At 46.0% G+C, this 17,334-nt stretch overlaps 1 protein-coding gene across 6 annotated transcripts in view; it reads left to right on the forward strand.

Annotated features, from left to right (window-relative positions):
* LOC135054865 (oocyte zinc finger protein XlCOF7.1-like) overlaps nt 1-17,334 on the forward strand; it is a 116,134-nt gene that overhangs the window by 42,572 nt on the left and 56,228 nt on the right. For all 6 annotated transcript variants that reach the window (XM_063958271.1, XM_063958270.1, XM_063958269.1 and 3 more), the window contains 3 exons: nt 3,675-3,769; nt 4,319-4,448; nt 6,248-6,367. In XM_063958271.1, the coding sequence (XP_063814341.1) occupies nt 3,675-3,769; nt 4,319-4,448; nt 6,248-6,367 (345 nt within the window). The remainder of the gene's footprint in view (nt 1-3,674; nt 3,770-4,318; nt 4,449-6,247; nt 6,368-17,334) is intronic.

A 17,334-nucleotide genomic window follows, 5' to 3' on the forward strand; every position in this document is an offset into this window, starting at 1 on the left:
GTTATATAGATGACCTTTTCGTTATTTTCGATGGAGATATCAATCTTTTTTCAGACTTCACATCTTAACAATAATGAATTTAATTTACAATTCACCAGCACGTTAGAGAGGTCTTCCATCTCTTTCCTCAATGTCTCACTCACTATAATAGATGTGGCCATCTCGACCAAAACTTTCAGAAAAGAGGTAGATAAATACAATTCTTTTGCATTATGATAGATCACATCATAAGCCTTGGATTAGAAACATTCCGTATGGTCAACTACGACGCCTCAGGCGCAATTGTAGTGAATGTCATAATTATACGGTGCAAGCGGATGAATTATCTCAATCACTATGTGATAAAGGTTATCCTTTAGATCTGATCCAATCACCTCGTGCACGAGTCGATCAGCTAGATAGGAAAGACCTTTTAGAATTTTCCTATATTGCTCACTGATCACATCCTCAAAACACAAATTGGTGATAAACCTACAGTCATTTTTAAACGTTCTACTAATCTAAAACATTACCTTGCCCCCAGTTTCTTTGTAGTTAGAAGAATCCCGGGATAATCAAGCACTTCCCTTAATTCCTCACAGTGGCTAACCAAAACAAGAGGAGGTTTTAAGTGCGGTTCCAACCACTGCCTAACATGTTCATATATGCAGAATAAAACGAAATATTTTTTCTCGACAGATAATACACAATTCACGATCAACTCCTTTATCAATTGCAATAGTGTTTTTGTTATATACATGTTAGTCTGTAGCTGCAAATTTATTTACGTGGGGCGCACAACACGCAAATTTACAATTCGTTTTCTGGAGCACAGGCGCAATATTCTTAAGGGCTATCTCCTTCATAGTGTCTCCAGACACTTTGTAGAATTTCATCATAAAGATCCACGAGATGTTCATCTCATAGGCATTGAAACTATTTCATCTACTCCGAGGGGGTGGGGGGGGGGGGGCGACAAATACAGAAAACTTTGCCAAAGGGAAAACTATTGGAATCACAAATTGAGAACCCTCGTTCCCGAGGGACTCAATGAGACAATAGAATTTGACCTCTAACATTAGACGATTAATTCATATAACCTTCCACGTTGGCATAGCAAACATCTCTACCCCCGCCTCTTTTCTTTATTTTTGTCCCTTTTCCTCTTTCCCTTCTCTTATTTTTCTATATCAACTCACAATTCGTTTCATTTAATTATGCTACTTTTTTATACATTTAAATATCCATACTTTCAAAATTATATAAATCATTATTCTAATGCTCTTTTTCAATTGTCATATGTGATCAGTCCTTGTGTGATTATTTTCACATAAGAACATATGCTAGATTTCGTGTGTGGGGATCTGTTTCTTGGCTCTATGGCTCCTTTATCACATCTAAATTTAAATTCTTGTTTTTTATGTAATCGAATCCCTAAGATATCTACTTTAGGTCCTTTTAATCATTTTAATTTATTTTAATATGTCCGTGACCGGTTCTGGTCTTATGGTAAAACCAGGCTATTTTCCATGGTAAACGTAAAATTATCTCCCAATCCATAGAATCTATAGGTGGAATAGTGGATTAAAAGTAATTCATATAAATAATTCCAAAAACATATATATTTATTTTGTTCTTTAATGCCCATCTAAGATTTGAATCAGGTAGATCATATGTTCCATATTACGGAGCATTAGTAAACCTGTGCGATCATCTGTTTCCTCTGTTACTTGTGCTTCAGCTGTTCGTAGTTTTCATATCTGCTTTATTTTTATTTATATATATATATATATATATATATATATATATATTATTTGTTAGTTCCTCTTTTTTATACACAGTTTATATTATATTATATTCATTCACATATGCCTCAGGACCGAATTCTATAGATAATTTAAAACTGTTAAATACACCATATACGTAAAGCTGTCGAGATCTGACTTTTTTTTTATTTTATTTTTTATTTATTATGAATGAGCCTCACCTGGCTGCATGCTTATAGCCGCTATAAATATTGAAAAACGTTCTAGAGGAGGTATTCCTTTGAGAAAGTCACATTAGGCTCCTCCCCTTTTTATACTCTGATCACCGAATCTACCTCACCGGCATTTGTTCACCTACGGGGACGCTCCCCGCCCCTCACTAGAGGACTTCTCCCACTATCAGCAGCGGCTCCAACTAGCGCTATTGCATAGAGCCCCCTCCCACTAATAACGGCTACCATCACCCACGGGGAAGCTCCCCGTCTCTCACCAGAGGACATTTCCCGTTATCAGTGGCTACCAGCGGCGGCTCTGACTAGCGCCATCGGACAGCATCTCTCCCCTCCATCTACCAAAGGTGGGCACTACTAAGGATTTCTACCAGCCCACGGGAGAGTACAGGAACGCTCCCCGTATTCCATCTGAGGATGCCTCCCACTGCAAGTAGCAGCCCTTGTCAGCGCACCTGTGCCTTATCCCTCTCCTTTATCATCATAACCAGTGGGCATTTCAGATGACTCCACCGAGGACGCTCGGTGGCACCAGCCCACAGGAGAGGTAACATTACACACACACCAATTGTCACACAAACTTATTGCCGGGACTCTTATTATTCATCAGTGGTAAGTGCACGCTGCCGCTGCACTCACACAAAGGGGGTCATTCCGAGTTGATCGTAGCTGTGCTAAATTTAGCACAGCTACGATCATGTTTCCAGACATGCGGGGGGACGCCCAGCAATAGGGCTTGTCCGCCCCACATGTCAGTGCCCCCCCCCCCCCCCCCGCACAAATACAAAAGCATCGCACAGAGGCGTTGCCTTTGTATCTGTGGAGTAACTCCCGGCCAGCGCAGCTCCTGCGGCTGGCCGGGAGTTGTGTGTCGCTGCCGCTGGCCGCAGTGGCTGCGGAAGACGTCATACAGCCTCCGCGCAACACCCCCCCAACGGCCTGGCCACGCATGCATTGGCCGGACTGCGCCTACTAAATGGCAGCTTAACGCTGCCGTTCAGCCGCCCTCCTGCCCAGGGACTGCCATGCGCACGCGCAGGTCCGACCCGATCACTGTGCTGCAACAAACTGCAGCGAGCGATCAGGTCGGAATGACCCCCAAAGTTTGAAGCTTCCTCTACTGCTCACATAGAGGGAAATCTCTGGAGAGATACATTATAACCAAATACCAGCCACAGTTAATTTCATATACATGAAAATATATTTTATTGTGTGGAAACTGTTTATATAAAATACTTACGGTGTTTCAGAGTATAGATATCTTTTTATTGATGTATTGTATACATGTTTATTTATTATTAGTGTATTATCACAAATAAATAATTATTTTATATATTATAATTTTGTCAGCTCTCCTTATGCATGGTCTATTTGTAATGCCCTATGCTCAGCCGTACTTTTTTTCTTTTAACTGTTTGATATATTTAAAGGCACACACACAGTGCTTTTCGGCAGCGCTTGGGTGTCACTACATTTGGCACTCTACTGAATTTAGGCGCTTAAAGCAGTGTTGTTTCTGGTTCTGTTTGTGTTCTGTGACTGCAGCTTGGGAATGGCAAGATGGCTGCCAGGGAAATTAAATTGGCTGTATATGGCACTGCAGAATCATAAATAAATGCTATTAATAATGATTACAATGTTGAGGTCTCTAATAAAGCCTATATGAACATTGTATTCAGTCTCTGTGCGTCTCCTACAGATGGATCGAGTAAGAGACCCGAGAGATGTCCCAGTCACCCTTCTACTGCTCAGCATAGTACAGAGGAAGGTCACCGCTTAACACAGGACAATCGGGTAGGTGGAATCGGGCGTTCCCATAATATGTAAGTGTCCATTCTAGCACCCTGCTAATTTAAAAACCCATGCAGTTCCTCTTTTCTGCCTGGGGTCTTGCTCTCTGCTTTGGTGCTTCTAGCACAGTTTGGTCTGTATCTCTCAGCACTGAGATACAGACCAGATTGTGCTAGAAGCTACACCCCATGCAGGATAGAGGTTGTTTTGGAAAGGGCAGGGTGCTAGAATGAATGCTATGTAAGGTTAATTTAACATTTCAAAATATAAATTTGGTTTTAATTTTTATTATTATTCTGTATATAGTGCCAGCATATTTCTTTGTGCTTTACAAGGGCGTTTGGTAATGTGTGTGTGTGTGGGGGGGAGGGTTTGGGGGGGTGTAAGAGAGTACTGCTAGATAGTTGAATCTTTTGGCTGGACCTGCAGAGTTGTAATAATACAGCACATGAGGCAAAATAAGTTTTTGTATTTTATCTTAATAACCCCCAAAGCCTTATTTTTAGTTTTGTGTGGAATTCTTTAATCCCATTTCCCCTTCCCCTTCTGTAGTGTGAAGATCTTGCTGATTTGACAATCGAAGTTGAATCCTCTGGGGATGAAGACGAGAGTGAAGATGAAATGTCTGACTGGGATGAGCAAGACTGTATGGAAGATGACATTCATACAGATAGGATCACAAGTGAGTGATAACACTATATTATCGAAGATGTAGTAAAGGTAAAACGCCTCTAGAGGGACTACTACACTTGCAGTATAGGGGGTGCTGGTGCAGAAGTGCCACTAAATTCAGACTATCACATGGCTACTGCTCTCTATACCATTCATCCAATCAGTTTTTATTATAGTGCTTATAGTAGTAGTTCTCCCTCTTTTCATCCAGGGCATTGTGTACATTTTTCTTGTTTTGTTCATTAACTTTGTACTTATTGAGTTCTCTAATTGAACTCCGCTGTAGGGGGAGCAGGTCTAACCACTTGCTCCTCCACTGTTCTACTGTCCGAGTCACCCAAGTCCCAGACTTTCGTTATGCAGGACCAATCTGTGCAGAATGTGGTGTTGGATTTTCTACAGTCCTCCTGGTTTGAACCTCTGACGACGGTAGAAGAAAAGTACCTCACGTTGAAGACGGTGATGTGACTGGCTCTGGCTGCTGCTAGGCATGTCTCAGAATTGGGAGCCTTATCATCTAAAAGTCCATACTTGGTCTTTTACGAGGATAGAGCAGAGCTCTGGACTAGACAGCAGTTCCTGCCGAAGGTGGTCTCTGCGTTCCACTTGAATCAACCTATTGTGGTTCCGTCAAGTTCTGGCACTTCTGCTCCTCCGGAGACATTAGATGCCCTGAAGGTCTATGTCAGGCGAACGGCTCGGATCAGAAAGACGGATTCCTTGTTCGTGCTCTATGATGCACAGAAAAAGGGTTGTCCTGCTTCAAAGCAGTCCATTGCTAGTTGGCCTATGTGTCGCCAGCCTTGCCTGTTCCTAAGTCAATTCAAATCCTATTTTTAAGCAGCAATCCGTTTGAAGGCAAAACCAGCTGCTTTGACTCTAGCGGCTCTATACCCACAATCACGCAGTTGTGACCTAAGGCCACAGATCTAGTAGGGGGTAATTTAATTACAAACAAAATCTTTGGAGGAGATGTATCAACAAGTGAAAAGAGTGGAAAGGTTATAGAAGTTGTTCAGGGCAACATTTTTCAAGTACTAGTACTAAGATGATAGGTAGCAGCCGATTGGTTGCAGTGGACACTGCATGCAGAGTGTCCGTCATCGGTGCCACGACAGTGGAAAACTGAAATTGTACATCTCAAAAGCTTTTTGCCATAATTGACATCTGCTGATATTGTATCATTGGGGCCATTGTAAATGTCGCAGAAGCTAGGATTTCTATTGAGACTCCCACTGGCGGCTTCACAGATCCAAGTAGTTACATACAAATCAGCCGTGCGGGTCGCATATCCCTCGATAATTAGCCTTCTGGTAACCTACTGGTCATGCAGAATGGCCGCATGTACTGAGGCGTCAGAGTCCTTTTTATATAGTCTATGGATTCGCAAATGCAGGCTGTGACACGCCCCAAAAACACCTGCATTTTTTACGTTATTCCCCATTACCTCCCTCAAATGGTCCCTGACTGTGAATCACTTTGCTAATATATCCTCACTGCGAGTGGCATTTCTAAGGCAGTGTGACTTACACACACGCACAGATGGAAGATAGTCGCTCAACAGCGAGAACATCTCTGAATCATATTGTGCTGAAACCTTGCATGGCGAAAGTTAAAGGAACAGCTGTAAATTGCTATGGTTCTTACTGGTGTTTTAAGTTTGTAAAATCAAATATTACATGGGGTTTAAAAAAAAAAGAAAAAAGTTTGTTTGTTTTTGCTCCAAGCAACCAACGTCCTCTTTACCAGTAATAATGAAAAATGTGACCTCCGTATACAGATGTAATCAGTGTCCTATCTTACATACAGGATGGAGTGCAAAGAGATCTGAGATTGTGCCAGTGATTGCGGAAGTTGTTGAACCCTGTAAAAAGAGCCCCCAGCAGTCGGTGGCGATGGAAGAGGAGGTTCATAGAGGCACCAAAATAGGTTGGTTGTACTGGTTGTAGTAATTCAATGGGATTGTCCGTGTCTCGGGACAGCATAATAATTATTTGCTTTTTGATCTGTTCTGTTTATTAAGGTTTTTTGAAAGAAATTATTTAGCAAAATATCCATGTATATTGAACCTACACGACAGTGCAGTGCTTTTTCTGGCTCACACTGCCGCTCTGCAGTGCCTGCAGGTAACACTTCTGTAACTAGAATACACGACTCCCCCACCAACCGTGCTTACAGAAAACACACTAGTACAGTATGTCTCGGATGGAGCTTCCTCCTGAGCCTCGTTTTCCATCTCCTCTACAGGGTCTCCCAGTGGTGAATTATGTGTAGTGATCAGACTTCCTCAGTGGCATGAAGGTTTTGGGTTTTCTATTATTTTATGTGGAAGCATGCCCCCCTTCCCATCAGACTCGCATTTAGTGTCTGCCTATAGGTGGGATGCGCTATTTCTGGACAGGGAACACGAAAGAAGCATCTAAACCCAAGGCAGCTCTCTCATCCTCTGGGAAAGTTCCTGATACGGAGTTATCTGTATCTATGGTTGCCATTTATTGGCAGCAAATAGTCTGAGCTGAGGAGATACTCATAGGATAGACTCTTTATAAATATAATTTGCAAATGAGACACTTTTGAATTCATGACTACATCTGACAAGGACCATCTGGATATATGTGAATTTGGGATTGGGGCTGAAATGCCGGGATTCTCAATGGTTAGAATCCCAACAAGTATACCAACCCTCCCTCCCTAACCCTAACTCTCCCTTACCGCAGCCTGAATCTAACCCTCCCCGGTAGTGCCTAGATCTAATACTCCCTCCCCCCCAATTCCTCCCCTCAGCCTAAGCCTAACATACACACACTTCCCGTGACTTACCTCTCCGGTGCCTGGCAGTCACTCATTCGGGATGCCGGTGTCGGCATTCCGAGCAGCGTAGGTATTTCAGCTGCCGGGATCCTGACCAGATCCCATGAATTTGTTAGGAATATTTAACCTTTATAACTGTGATACTGTCACTGTTTCTCCTACATTGCAGAGACCACTTGTAAATGTCACAATTCCACGGCGGGGTTGTGTTGAGGAGACCTGCGTATAACAGTCCACGGGGTATATTTACTAAGCTCCCGATTTTGACTGATTTGATGTTTTTTCTTCAAAGTGTCATCTCTGGAATTTACTAAACTAAAATCTCGGCAGTGATGAGGGCATTCGTATTTTTTTGGAAATCAAAGAAAAAAATTACGAATTAATACACCATCGGTCAAATACGCCTGTTATTTTATACAACTCGGTAATTTACTAAAAATTCTAAATCACAAACACTGCCGGCAATAGCCAAACACTGCCGTGAAAAAATACAATTCGTAAAAAAAAGCAGTTTTAAAATAGACCTGCTTTTTTTTACCGTGTTCTGATAGGCATGCACGGATCCGTGAGATCCGTGCATGTTTATCAGTGGGAAGGGGTGAGAAAGTGTTAAAATTCACACAAAAAAAATGCGTGGGGTCCCCCCTCTTAAGCATAACCAGCCTCGGGCTTTTTGAGCCGGTCCTTGTTGTAAAAATATGGGGAAAAATTTACAGGGGTTCCCCCATATTTAAACAACCAGCACCGGGCTCTCCGCCTGGTCCTGGTGCAAAAAATACGGGGGACAAAAAGCGTAGCGGTCCTCCGTATTTTTTGACCAGCACTGGGCTCCACTAGTCAGAGAGATAATGCTACAGCCGGGGGACACTTTTATATAGGTCCCTGCGGCCCTGGCATTAAATCACTAACTAGTCACCCCTGGCCGGGGGTACCCTGGAGGACTGGGGACCCCTTAAATCAAGGGGTCCCTCCCCTCCAGCCACCCAAGGGCCAGGGTTGAAGCCCGAGGCTGTCCCCCCCCCATCCAAGGGCGGCGGATGGGGGGCTGATAGCCAAGCTACACTGCATTATGTGAGTATCATTTTTTTCACAGGTACCCTGTGGATTCTACATGGAGAAGTGGACCGAGCCATGTGTGAACATAGGTAAGTATGTGTGTATGTAGGTGTGCATGTATGTAATAAAGTTTTACTGTCACGGTGTGTGTGTCCTGTTTTTTGTTGGGTATTTTCTCTAACGTCCTAGTGGATGCTGGGTACTCCGTAAGGACCATGGGGAATAGACAGGCTCCGCAGGAGACTGGGCACTCTAAAGAAAGATTTAGTACTATCTGGTGTGCACTGGCTCCTCCCTCTATGCCCCTCCTCCAGACCTCAGTTAGAATCTGTGCCCTGCCAGAGCTGGGTGCTCCTAGTGGGCTCTCCTGAGCTTGCTAGAAAAGAAAGTATTTTGTCAGGTTTTTTATTTTCAGAGAGCTTCTGCTGGCAACAGACTCTCTGCTACGCCCTGGGCAGCAATTAGGACACCTCCTGGCAAAAGCAGCATATATACTGTGGGACACTGTTATATGCATGAGCCCCCGCCATAAATTTTACACAAAATCGCGTGACAGAAGCCCGCCGCTGAGGGGGCGCGGCCTTCTTCCTCAGCACTCACCAGCACCATTTTCTCTCCACAGATCCGCTGAGAGAAGCTCCCCAGGCTCTCCCCTGCACGATAGAGAGGGTAGAAAAGAGAGGGGGGGCACATAAATTTGGCTTAAAAACAATATATGCGGCAGCTACTGGGTTAACACTAAGTTACTGTGTGATTCCTGGGTCATATAGCGCTGGGGTGTGTGCTGGCATACTCTCTCTCTGTCTCTCCAAAGGGCCTTATGGGGGAACTGTCTTCAAATAGAGCATCCCCTGTGTGTGTGGTGTGTCGGTACGTGTGTGTCGACATGTCTGAGGTAAAAGGCTCCCCTAAGGAGGAGATGGAGCTAATATGTGTGTGAGAGGGTGTCTCCGTCGACAACGCCGACACCTGTTTGGATATGTGTAAGTGCTGATGTGAATTTATTGCACAAACGATTAGAGAACAGACCGGAAATCTACCCATGTCTGTCCCTATGGCACAGAGACCTTCAGAGTCTCACAATGCTCACTATCCAAGATAATAAACACTGATGTCGAGACGGAGTTTACTCCAGTGTCGACTACGATAATGCAAAGTTACAGCCAAGATGGCTGAAAGGTTTCAATATATGATTATTGTAATGAAAGATGATTTGCATATCACTGATGACTCATTTGTCCCTGTCACAAGGGTACACATGTTAAGGGGAAGAAAGCTGAGGTAAATTTCCCTCCTCTCATGAGGAAAAAGAGCGGGAATCTCCAGACAAGAAACTGCAGCTTCCCACAAGAAATTCTCCGGCAGTATCCTTTCCCCACTAGGGCCAGGATGTGTTGGGAAACAGATAAAAAATGTATGAGCGCAAAGGACAAGGAAAAGTTCGAAGTCCCGTGGAACTACAAGTCCCAGGCTGAACGAGAATCAACAGTTCCTCACAATCACTGACACCCAGTCTCACTGGTCAATTAGTCCTTATCAGTGTGCACCTCTGGGATTTCCAGCTGTCGCTTCCCCACCAAAGACCCGATTCCGGACGGGTAATGATCCTGCCAAGAAATTTGAAAGAAGCAGGGATCGCCAATAGTGCATTAAAAGTGTAACAATTTATTTATAACACATCCAAAACGGTGATCAAATAAAACCCGTACCATAAAAGGCTTGTATAACCAGCATGAAATTATCCCACAGTACAACTCAGCATACGTGATTCAGTATCCATACGTCAGACCACGCCCATACGCGTTTCGTCATCAGACTTCGTCAGTGGGCTTCAGGAAACCCCACGCCAATTTTTTCTTGATTTTGAACTCTTTTTTTTATTTTATAAAGGTGCACAATGAAGCCCTGCACGGATCTCACAGATCCGGCCGAGATTCATTGTGTTAATGTCGGCATTGTTTTACTATTCACTCCCGTAAAACACTGGGCGAAAATACGAATGACATCGACATTGGAAAACTCGAAAATGCAGAATACGACAGCATAGTAAATGAGGAGTAAAAAATTAAAAAAAGTTGCAATTTCACACATTCGATGTCATTTGTGTTTGAACTTTAACCTCATTCAGAAAAATACGAATTTTAGTAAATATACCCCCACGTGTCTATTCTATGGATTAGTTAGCTGGAAAATTAACAGTTCTTTTGGTTTAAATCTGTTCGTGTTGAGACGATATGCGGTTAGTATACCAACAGTCGAGATCACGACAGCCACAATACAGACGCCAGGGTCCCGATGGGGGCACCATACCACCGTCGGTATACCGGCGAGGTAAGTGATTCCCACCCTATGGGTGTCCACAACATCCATAAAGGGAGAATAGAACCTTTGGCGACTGAAGCTCGCCACAGAGCCCGCAAGGGGCTTCGTTACGCTCGCCCCGCTGTCAGCATTCCACTGCTCAGGATGCCAATGTCGGCATAATGGCATTCGGCCTCCCGAGCGCCGGTAAATCATACCGAACCCCTTGAGACACCTAAGAATATGAAGAATCCTCCTTGCCACCTTTTTGCCTGGGCTTGGACAGTCATGACCTCAGATGTCAGCCTTCAGGGATGGGGAGCATCCCTGAATTTAGACCAAGCTACTTTTCTCTGACGTCCTAGTGGATGCTGGGAACTCCGTAAGGACCATGGGGAATAGACGGGCTCCGCAGGAGACTGGGCACTCTAAAAGAAAGGTTAGGTACTATCTGGTGTGCACTGGCTCCTCCCTCTATGCCCCTCCTCCAGACCTCAGTTAGAATCTGTGCCCGGCCAGAGCTGGATGCACCTAGTGGGCTCTCCTGAGCTTACTAGAAAGAAAGTATTTGTTAGGTTTTTTATTTTCAGTGAGATCTGCTGGCAATAGACTCACTGCTACGTGGGACTGAGGGGAGAGAAGCAAACCTACCTGCTTGCAGCTAGCTTGTGCTTCTTAGGCTACTGGACACCATTAGCTCCAGAGGGTTCGAACACAGGGCCTGACCTCGATCGTCCGTTCCCGGAGCCGCGCCGCCGTCCCCCTTGCAGAGCCAGAAGACAGACGAGAATGACGAAAACGGTGGCTGAAGACTCCTGTCTTCATTAAGGTAGCGCACAGCACCGCAGCTGTGCGCCATTGCTCCCACAGCACACCACACACTCCGGTCACTGTTGGGTGCAGGGCGCTTTGGGGGGGGGGGGGGGGCGCGCCGCGCCCCGCGCCCTGGGCAGCAATTAGATTACCTTTTGGCACAAAATACACATAATACAGTCTAGAAAACTGTATATGTGTAAAAAACCCCGCCATTAAGTTATACAAAACGAGGGAGAAGCCCGCCGCTGAGGGGGCGGGGCCTTCTTCCTCAGCACACCAGCGCCGTTTTCTCTTCACAGCTCCGCTGGAAGGACGCTCCCCAGGCTCTCCCCTGCAGTATCCAGTACGAGAAGGGTAAAAAAGAGAGGGGGGGCACATAAATTTAGGCGCAAAAGTGTATAAATAAGCAGCTATTGGGAAAAATCACTCATCATAGTGTAAATCCCTGTGTTATATAACGCTGTGGTGTGTGCTGGCATACTCTCTCTCTGTCTCCCCAAAGGACTTTGTGGGGTCCTGTCCTCAGTCAGAGCATTCCCTGTGTGTGTGCGGTGTGTCGGTACGGCTGTGTCGACATGTTTGATGAGGAGGGTTACGTGGAGGCGGAGCAGGGGCAGATAAGTGTGGTGTCGCCCCCGACGGGGCCGACACCGGATTGGATGGATATGTGGAAGGTCTTAACAGACAGTGTCAACTCCTCACATAAAAGGTTCGATGACGCAGCAGCCTTGAGACAGCCGGGATCTCAGCCCGCACCTGCCCAGTCGTCTCAGAGGCCATCAGGGGCTCATAAACGCCCGCTAGCTCAGATGGTAGACACAGATGTCGACACGGAGTCTGACTCCAGTGTAGATGAGGATGAGACAAATGGACAGTCTACAAATCCATCCGATACATGATTACTGCAATGAAAAATGTATTGCACATTTCTGATGTTAACCCGGTTACTACCAAGAAGGGGAGAAAAAGCAGCCAGTGACTTTTCCCCCATCTGATGAATTAAATGAATTGTGTGAAGATGCGTGGAGTTCCCCTGATAAGAAACTGGTGATTTCTAAGAGGTTACTGATGGCGTACCCTTTCCCGCCTACGAACAGGTTACGTTGGGAAACATCCCCTAGGGTGGACAAGGCGCTCACACGCTTATCAAAAAAGGTGGCACTGCCGTCTCAGGATACGGCCGCTCTAAAGGAGCCTGCGGATAGAAAGCAGGAAGCTATCCTGAAGTCTGCGTATACACACTCGGGTACTATACTGAGACCAGCTATTGCTTCAGCATGAATGTGTAGTGCTGTAGCAGCATGGGCTGATACCCTGTCAGACAACATTGATTCCCTCGACAGGGATACTATTTTGCTAACCATAGAACATATAAAAGACGTCGTCTTATATATGCGGAATGCACAGAGGGACATTTGCCTGGTGGCATCTAGAATTAATGCAATGTCCATTTCTGCCAGGAGAGTATTATGGACTCTGCAGTGGACAGGTGATGCTGATTCTAAAAAACACATGGAGGTTTCGCCTTATAAGGGTGAGGAATTGTTTGGGGACGGTCTCTCGGACCTCGTATCCACAGCAACAGCTGGGAAGTCAACTTTTTTACCTCAGGTTCCCTCACAGCCTAAGAAAGCACCGTATCATTATGTACAGTCCTTTCGGCCTCAGAAAGGCAAGCGGGCCAGAGGCGCATCCTTTCTGCCAAGAGGCAGGGGTAGAGGAAAGAAGTTGCACCAGGCAGCCAGTTCCCAGGAACATAAATCCTCCCCCGCTTCCACTAAGTCCACCGCATGACGCTGGGGCTCCACAGGCGGAGCCAGGTGCGGTGGGGGCGCGTCTCCGAAACTTCAGCAACCAGTGGGCTCACTCACAGGTGGATCTCTGGGCTGTACAAATTGTCTCTCAGGAAAACAAGCTGGAGTTCGAGGCGACTCCCCCTCGCCGTTACCTCAAATCAGCCTTGCCAGCTGCTCCCAGGGAAAGGAAGGTAGTACTGGCGGCAATTCACAAGCTATACCTCCAGCAGGTGATAATCAAGGTTCCCCTCCTTCAACAGGGACGGAGTTACTATTCCACAATGTTTGTGGTACCGAAACCAGACGGTTCGGTGAGACCCATTCTGAATTTAAAATCCTTGAACACTTATATAAGGAAGTTCAAGTTCAAAATGGAATCGCTCAGAGCGGTGATTGCAAGCCTGGAAGAGGGGGATTTTATGGTGTCGCTGGACATCAAGGATGCTTATTTGCATGTCCCCATTTACCCACCTCATCAGGAGTACCTCAGGTTTGTGGTACAGGATTGTCATTACCAATTCCAGACGTTGCCGTTCGACCTGTCCACGGCACCGAGAGTATTTACCAACGTAATGGCCGAAATGATGATACTCCTTCGGAAGAAGGGAGTCATAATTATCCCGTACTTGGACGATCTCCTTATAAAGGCGAGGTCCAGAGAGCAGTTGTTGGTCAGCGTAGCACTCTCTCAGGAGTTGTTGCAACAGCACGGCTGGATTCTGAATATCCCAAAGTCGCAGCTGATTCCAGGATTCTTCGATGGGCGGAGAATCACGTGCTAGCACTGTCAGCAGTGTTCATTCCGGGAGTGGACAACTGGGAAGCAGATTTCCTCAGCAGGCACGACCTCCTCCCGGGAGAGTGGGGACTTCATCCAGAAGTCTTCACACAGATTGTAAATCGTTGGGAACTGCCACAGGTGGACATGATGGCGTCCCGCCTCAACAAAAAGCTAAAAAGATTTTGCGCCAGGTCAAGGGACCCTCAGGCGATAGCTGTGGACGCACTAGTGACACCGTGGGTGTACCAGTCGGTTTATGTGTTCCCTCCTCTTCCTCTCATACCCAAGGTACTGAGGATAGTAAGAAAGAGAGGAGTAAGAACAATACTCATCGTTCCGGATTTGCCAAAAAGAACTTGGTACCCAGAACTACAGGAAATGATCTCAGAGGACCCATGGCCTCTGCCTCTCAGACAGGACCTGTTACAGCAGGGGCCCTGTCTGTTCCAAGACTTAACGCGGCTGCGTTTGACGGCATGGCGGTTGAACGCCGGATCCTAGCAGAAAAGGGCATTCCAGATTAAGTCATTCATACACTGATAAAAGCTAGAAAGGATGTGACCGCAAAGCATTATCACCGCATATGGCGAAAATATGTTGCTTGGTGTGAGGCCAGGAAGGCCCCAACAGAGGAATTCCAGCTGGGTCGATTTCTGCACTTCCTACAGTCAGGGGTGACTATGGGCCTAAAATTGGGGTCCATAAAGGTCCAGATTTCGGCCCTATCTATTTTCTTTCAAAAAGAACTGGCTTCACTGCCTGAAGTTCAGACGTTTGTTAAGGGAGTGCTGCATATTCAGCCCCCTTTTGTGCCTCCAGTGGCACCTTGGGATCTTAACGTTGTGTTGGATTTCCTGAATTCCCACTGGTTTGAGCCACTTAAGACCGTGGAGCTGAAATATCTCACGTGGAAAGTGGTCATGCTATTGGCCTTAGCTTCGGCTAGGCGTGTGTCAGAATTGGCGGCTTTGTCATGTAAAAGCCCTTATCTGATCTTCCATATGGACAGGGCAGAATTGAGGAATCGTCCCCAATTTCTCCCAAAGGTGGTATCAACGTTTCATTTGAACCAACCTATTGTGGTACCTGCGGCTACTCGGGACTTGGAGGACTCCAAGTTACTGGATGTAGTCATGGCTTTGAAGATCTATGTAGCCAGGACGGCTGGAGTCAGGAAAACTGACTCGCTGTTTATCCTACATGCACCCAACAAGCTGGGTGCTCCTGCTTCAAAGCAAACTATTGCGCGCTGGATCTGTAACACGATTCAGCAAGCTCATTCTGCGGCAGGATTGCCGCATCCTAAATCAGTAAAAGCCCATTCCACAAGGAAGGTGGGCTCTTCTTGGGTGGCTGTCCGAGGGGTCTCGGCTTTACAGCTTTGCCGAGCTGCTACTTGGTCGGGTTCAAACACATTTGCTAAGTTCTACAAGTTTGATACCCTGGCTGAGGAGGACCTTGCCTTTGCTCATTCGGTGCTGCAGAGTCATCCGCACTCTCCTGCCCGTTTGGGAGCTTTGGTATAATCCCCATGGTCCTTACGGAGTTCCCAGCATCCACTAGGACGTCAGAGAAAATAAGAATTTACTCACCGGTTATTCTATTTCTCGTAGTCCGTAGTGGATGCTGGGCGCCCGTCCCAAGTGCGGACTCTCTGCAATACATGTATATAGTTATTGCTTAACTTAAGGGTTATTGTTATGAGCCATCCATTGAACGAGGCTCAGTTATTGTTCATACTGTTAACTGGGTAAGGTATCACAAGTTGGGGGTCATTCCGAATTGTTCGCTCGGTATAAATCTTCGCATCGCAGCGATTTTCCGCTTAATGCGCATGCGCAATGTCCGCACTGCGACTGCGCCAAGTAAATTTGCTATGCAGTTAGGAATTTTACTCACGGCTTTTTCATCGTTCTGGCGATCGTAATGTGATTGACAGGAAATGGGTGTTACTGGGCGGAAACAGGCCGTTTTATGGGCGTGTGGGAAAAAACGCTACCGTTTCCGGATAAAACGCAGGAGTGGCCGGAGAAACGGGGGAGTGTCTGGGCGAACGCTAGGTGTGTTTGTGACGTCAAACCAGGAACGACAAGCACTGAAATGATCGCAGATGCCGAGTAAGTCTGGAGCTACTCAGAAACTGCTACGAGGTGTGTAATCGCAATATTGCGAATACATCGTTCGCAATTTTAAGATGCTAAGATTCACTCCCTGTAGGCGGCGGCTTAGCATGAGCAAATCTGCTAAAATCCGCTCGGAATGACCCCCGTTGTACGGTGTGATTGGTGTGGCTGGTATGAGTCTTACCCTGGATTCCAAATCCTTTCCTTGTAATGTCAGCTCTTCCGGGCACAGTTTCCTTAACTGAGGTCTGGAGGAGGGGCATAGAGGGAGGAGCCAGTGCACACCAGATAGTACCTTATCTTTCTTTTAGAGTGCCCAGTCTCCTGCGGAGCCCGTCTATTCCCCATGGTCCTTACGGAGTTCCCAGCATCCACTACGGACTACGAGAAATAGAATTACCGGTGAGTAAATTCTTATTATAAACCTGCTGTAGCGCAGGGCAGTGCTAAAAACCCTGCTACAGGCAAAACCATTTGTGGGTAATCAGAAAATGCTACGGCTGTGGCATGAATAAACCGTTAAGAGGTGACATGGGGCTCTTTGGAAATGAAAAAAATGGGCAAGATAAAATATGACCCAGGAATCTGTGCTGTATTCATCTCATGCGTGGAGAGTCACCATGCCATTAATCCCGGGGGGTGAAGGTGAGGGAGGGGGGTTAATGAGAATGTGGAACAGGGATATGAAAAGGACAACCTCTCAGCTGGACCAAAAGTAGCTTGGAACCATAGCTCCTAAGGCGTTCCCAGGTGGTGCACATTCTTTCTCCTGTAGCACCAGACTGGCCCACAAAAGCATGTGATGCTAGAATATTAAGCTTGTCAGCAAACATCAGCATATTGGGGGGGGGGGGGGGGGATATTTTAAGTCCGGGCCCATTTTACCACAAAAACATAGCATGGCTGGCTTTAACAGGGTTGCTTTTGAGGCAACGGAGGCAGATGTATTGGCTGGAGAAGGAATAAAGAAGTGATAAAGCAGTGATCAGTGCAAGGTGATAATGCATCATCCAATCAGCTCCTAACTGTCATTTTTTTAAATCTGTAATGATTGGCTGCTGCTTTATCACTTGCACTTATCACTGCTTTTTCCCATATCCAGGTTAATACATCGGTCCCATTGATTTCTAGAGCTGAGGGCTATAGGAGAAGGTAAATCCGCCCATAATGAGGGCCAGGAAACTGGTCTTCTCAAATCATTACCATAGGGTT

The sequence above is a fragment of the Pseudophryne corroboree genome, chromosome 3 (genome assembly GCF_028390025.1).
Source record: "Pseudophryne corroboree isolate aPseCor3 chromosome 3, aPseCor3.hap2, whole genome shotgun sequence".
Lineage (NCBI taxonomy): Eukaryota > Metazoa > Chordata > Amphibia > Anura > Myobatrachidae > Pseudophryne > Pseudophryne corroboree.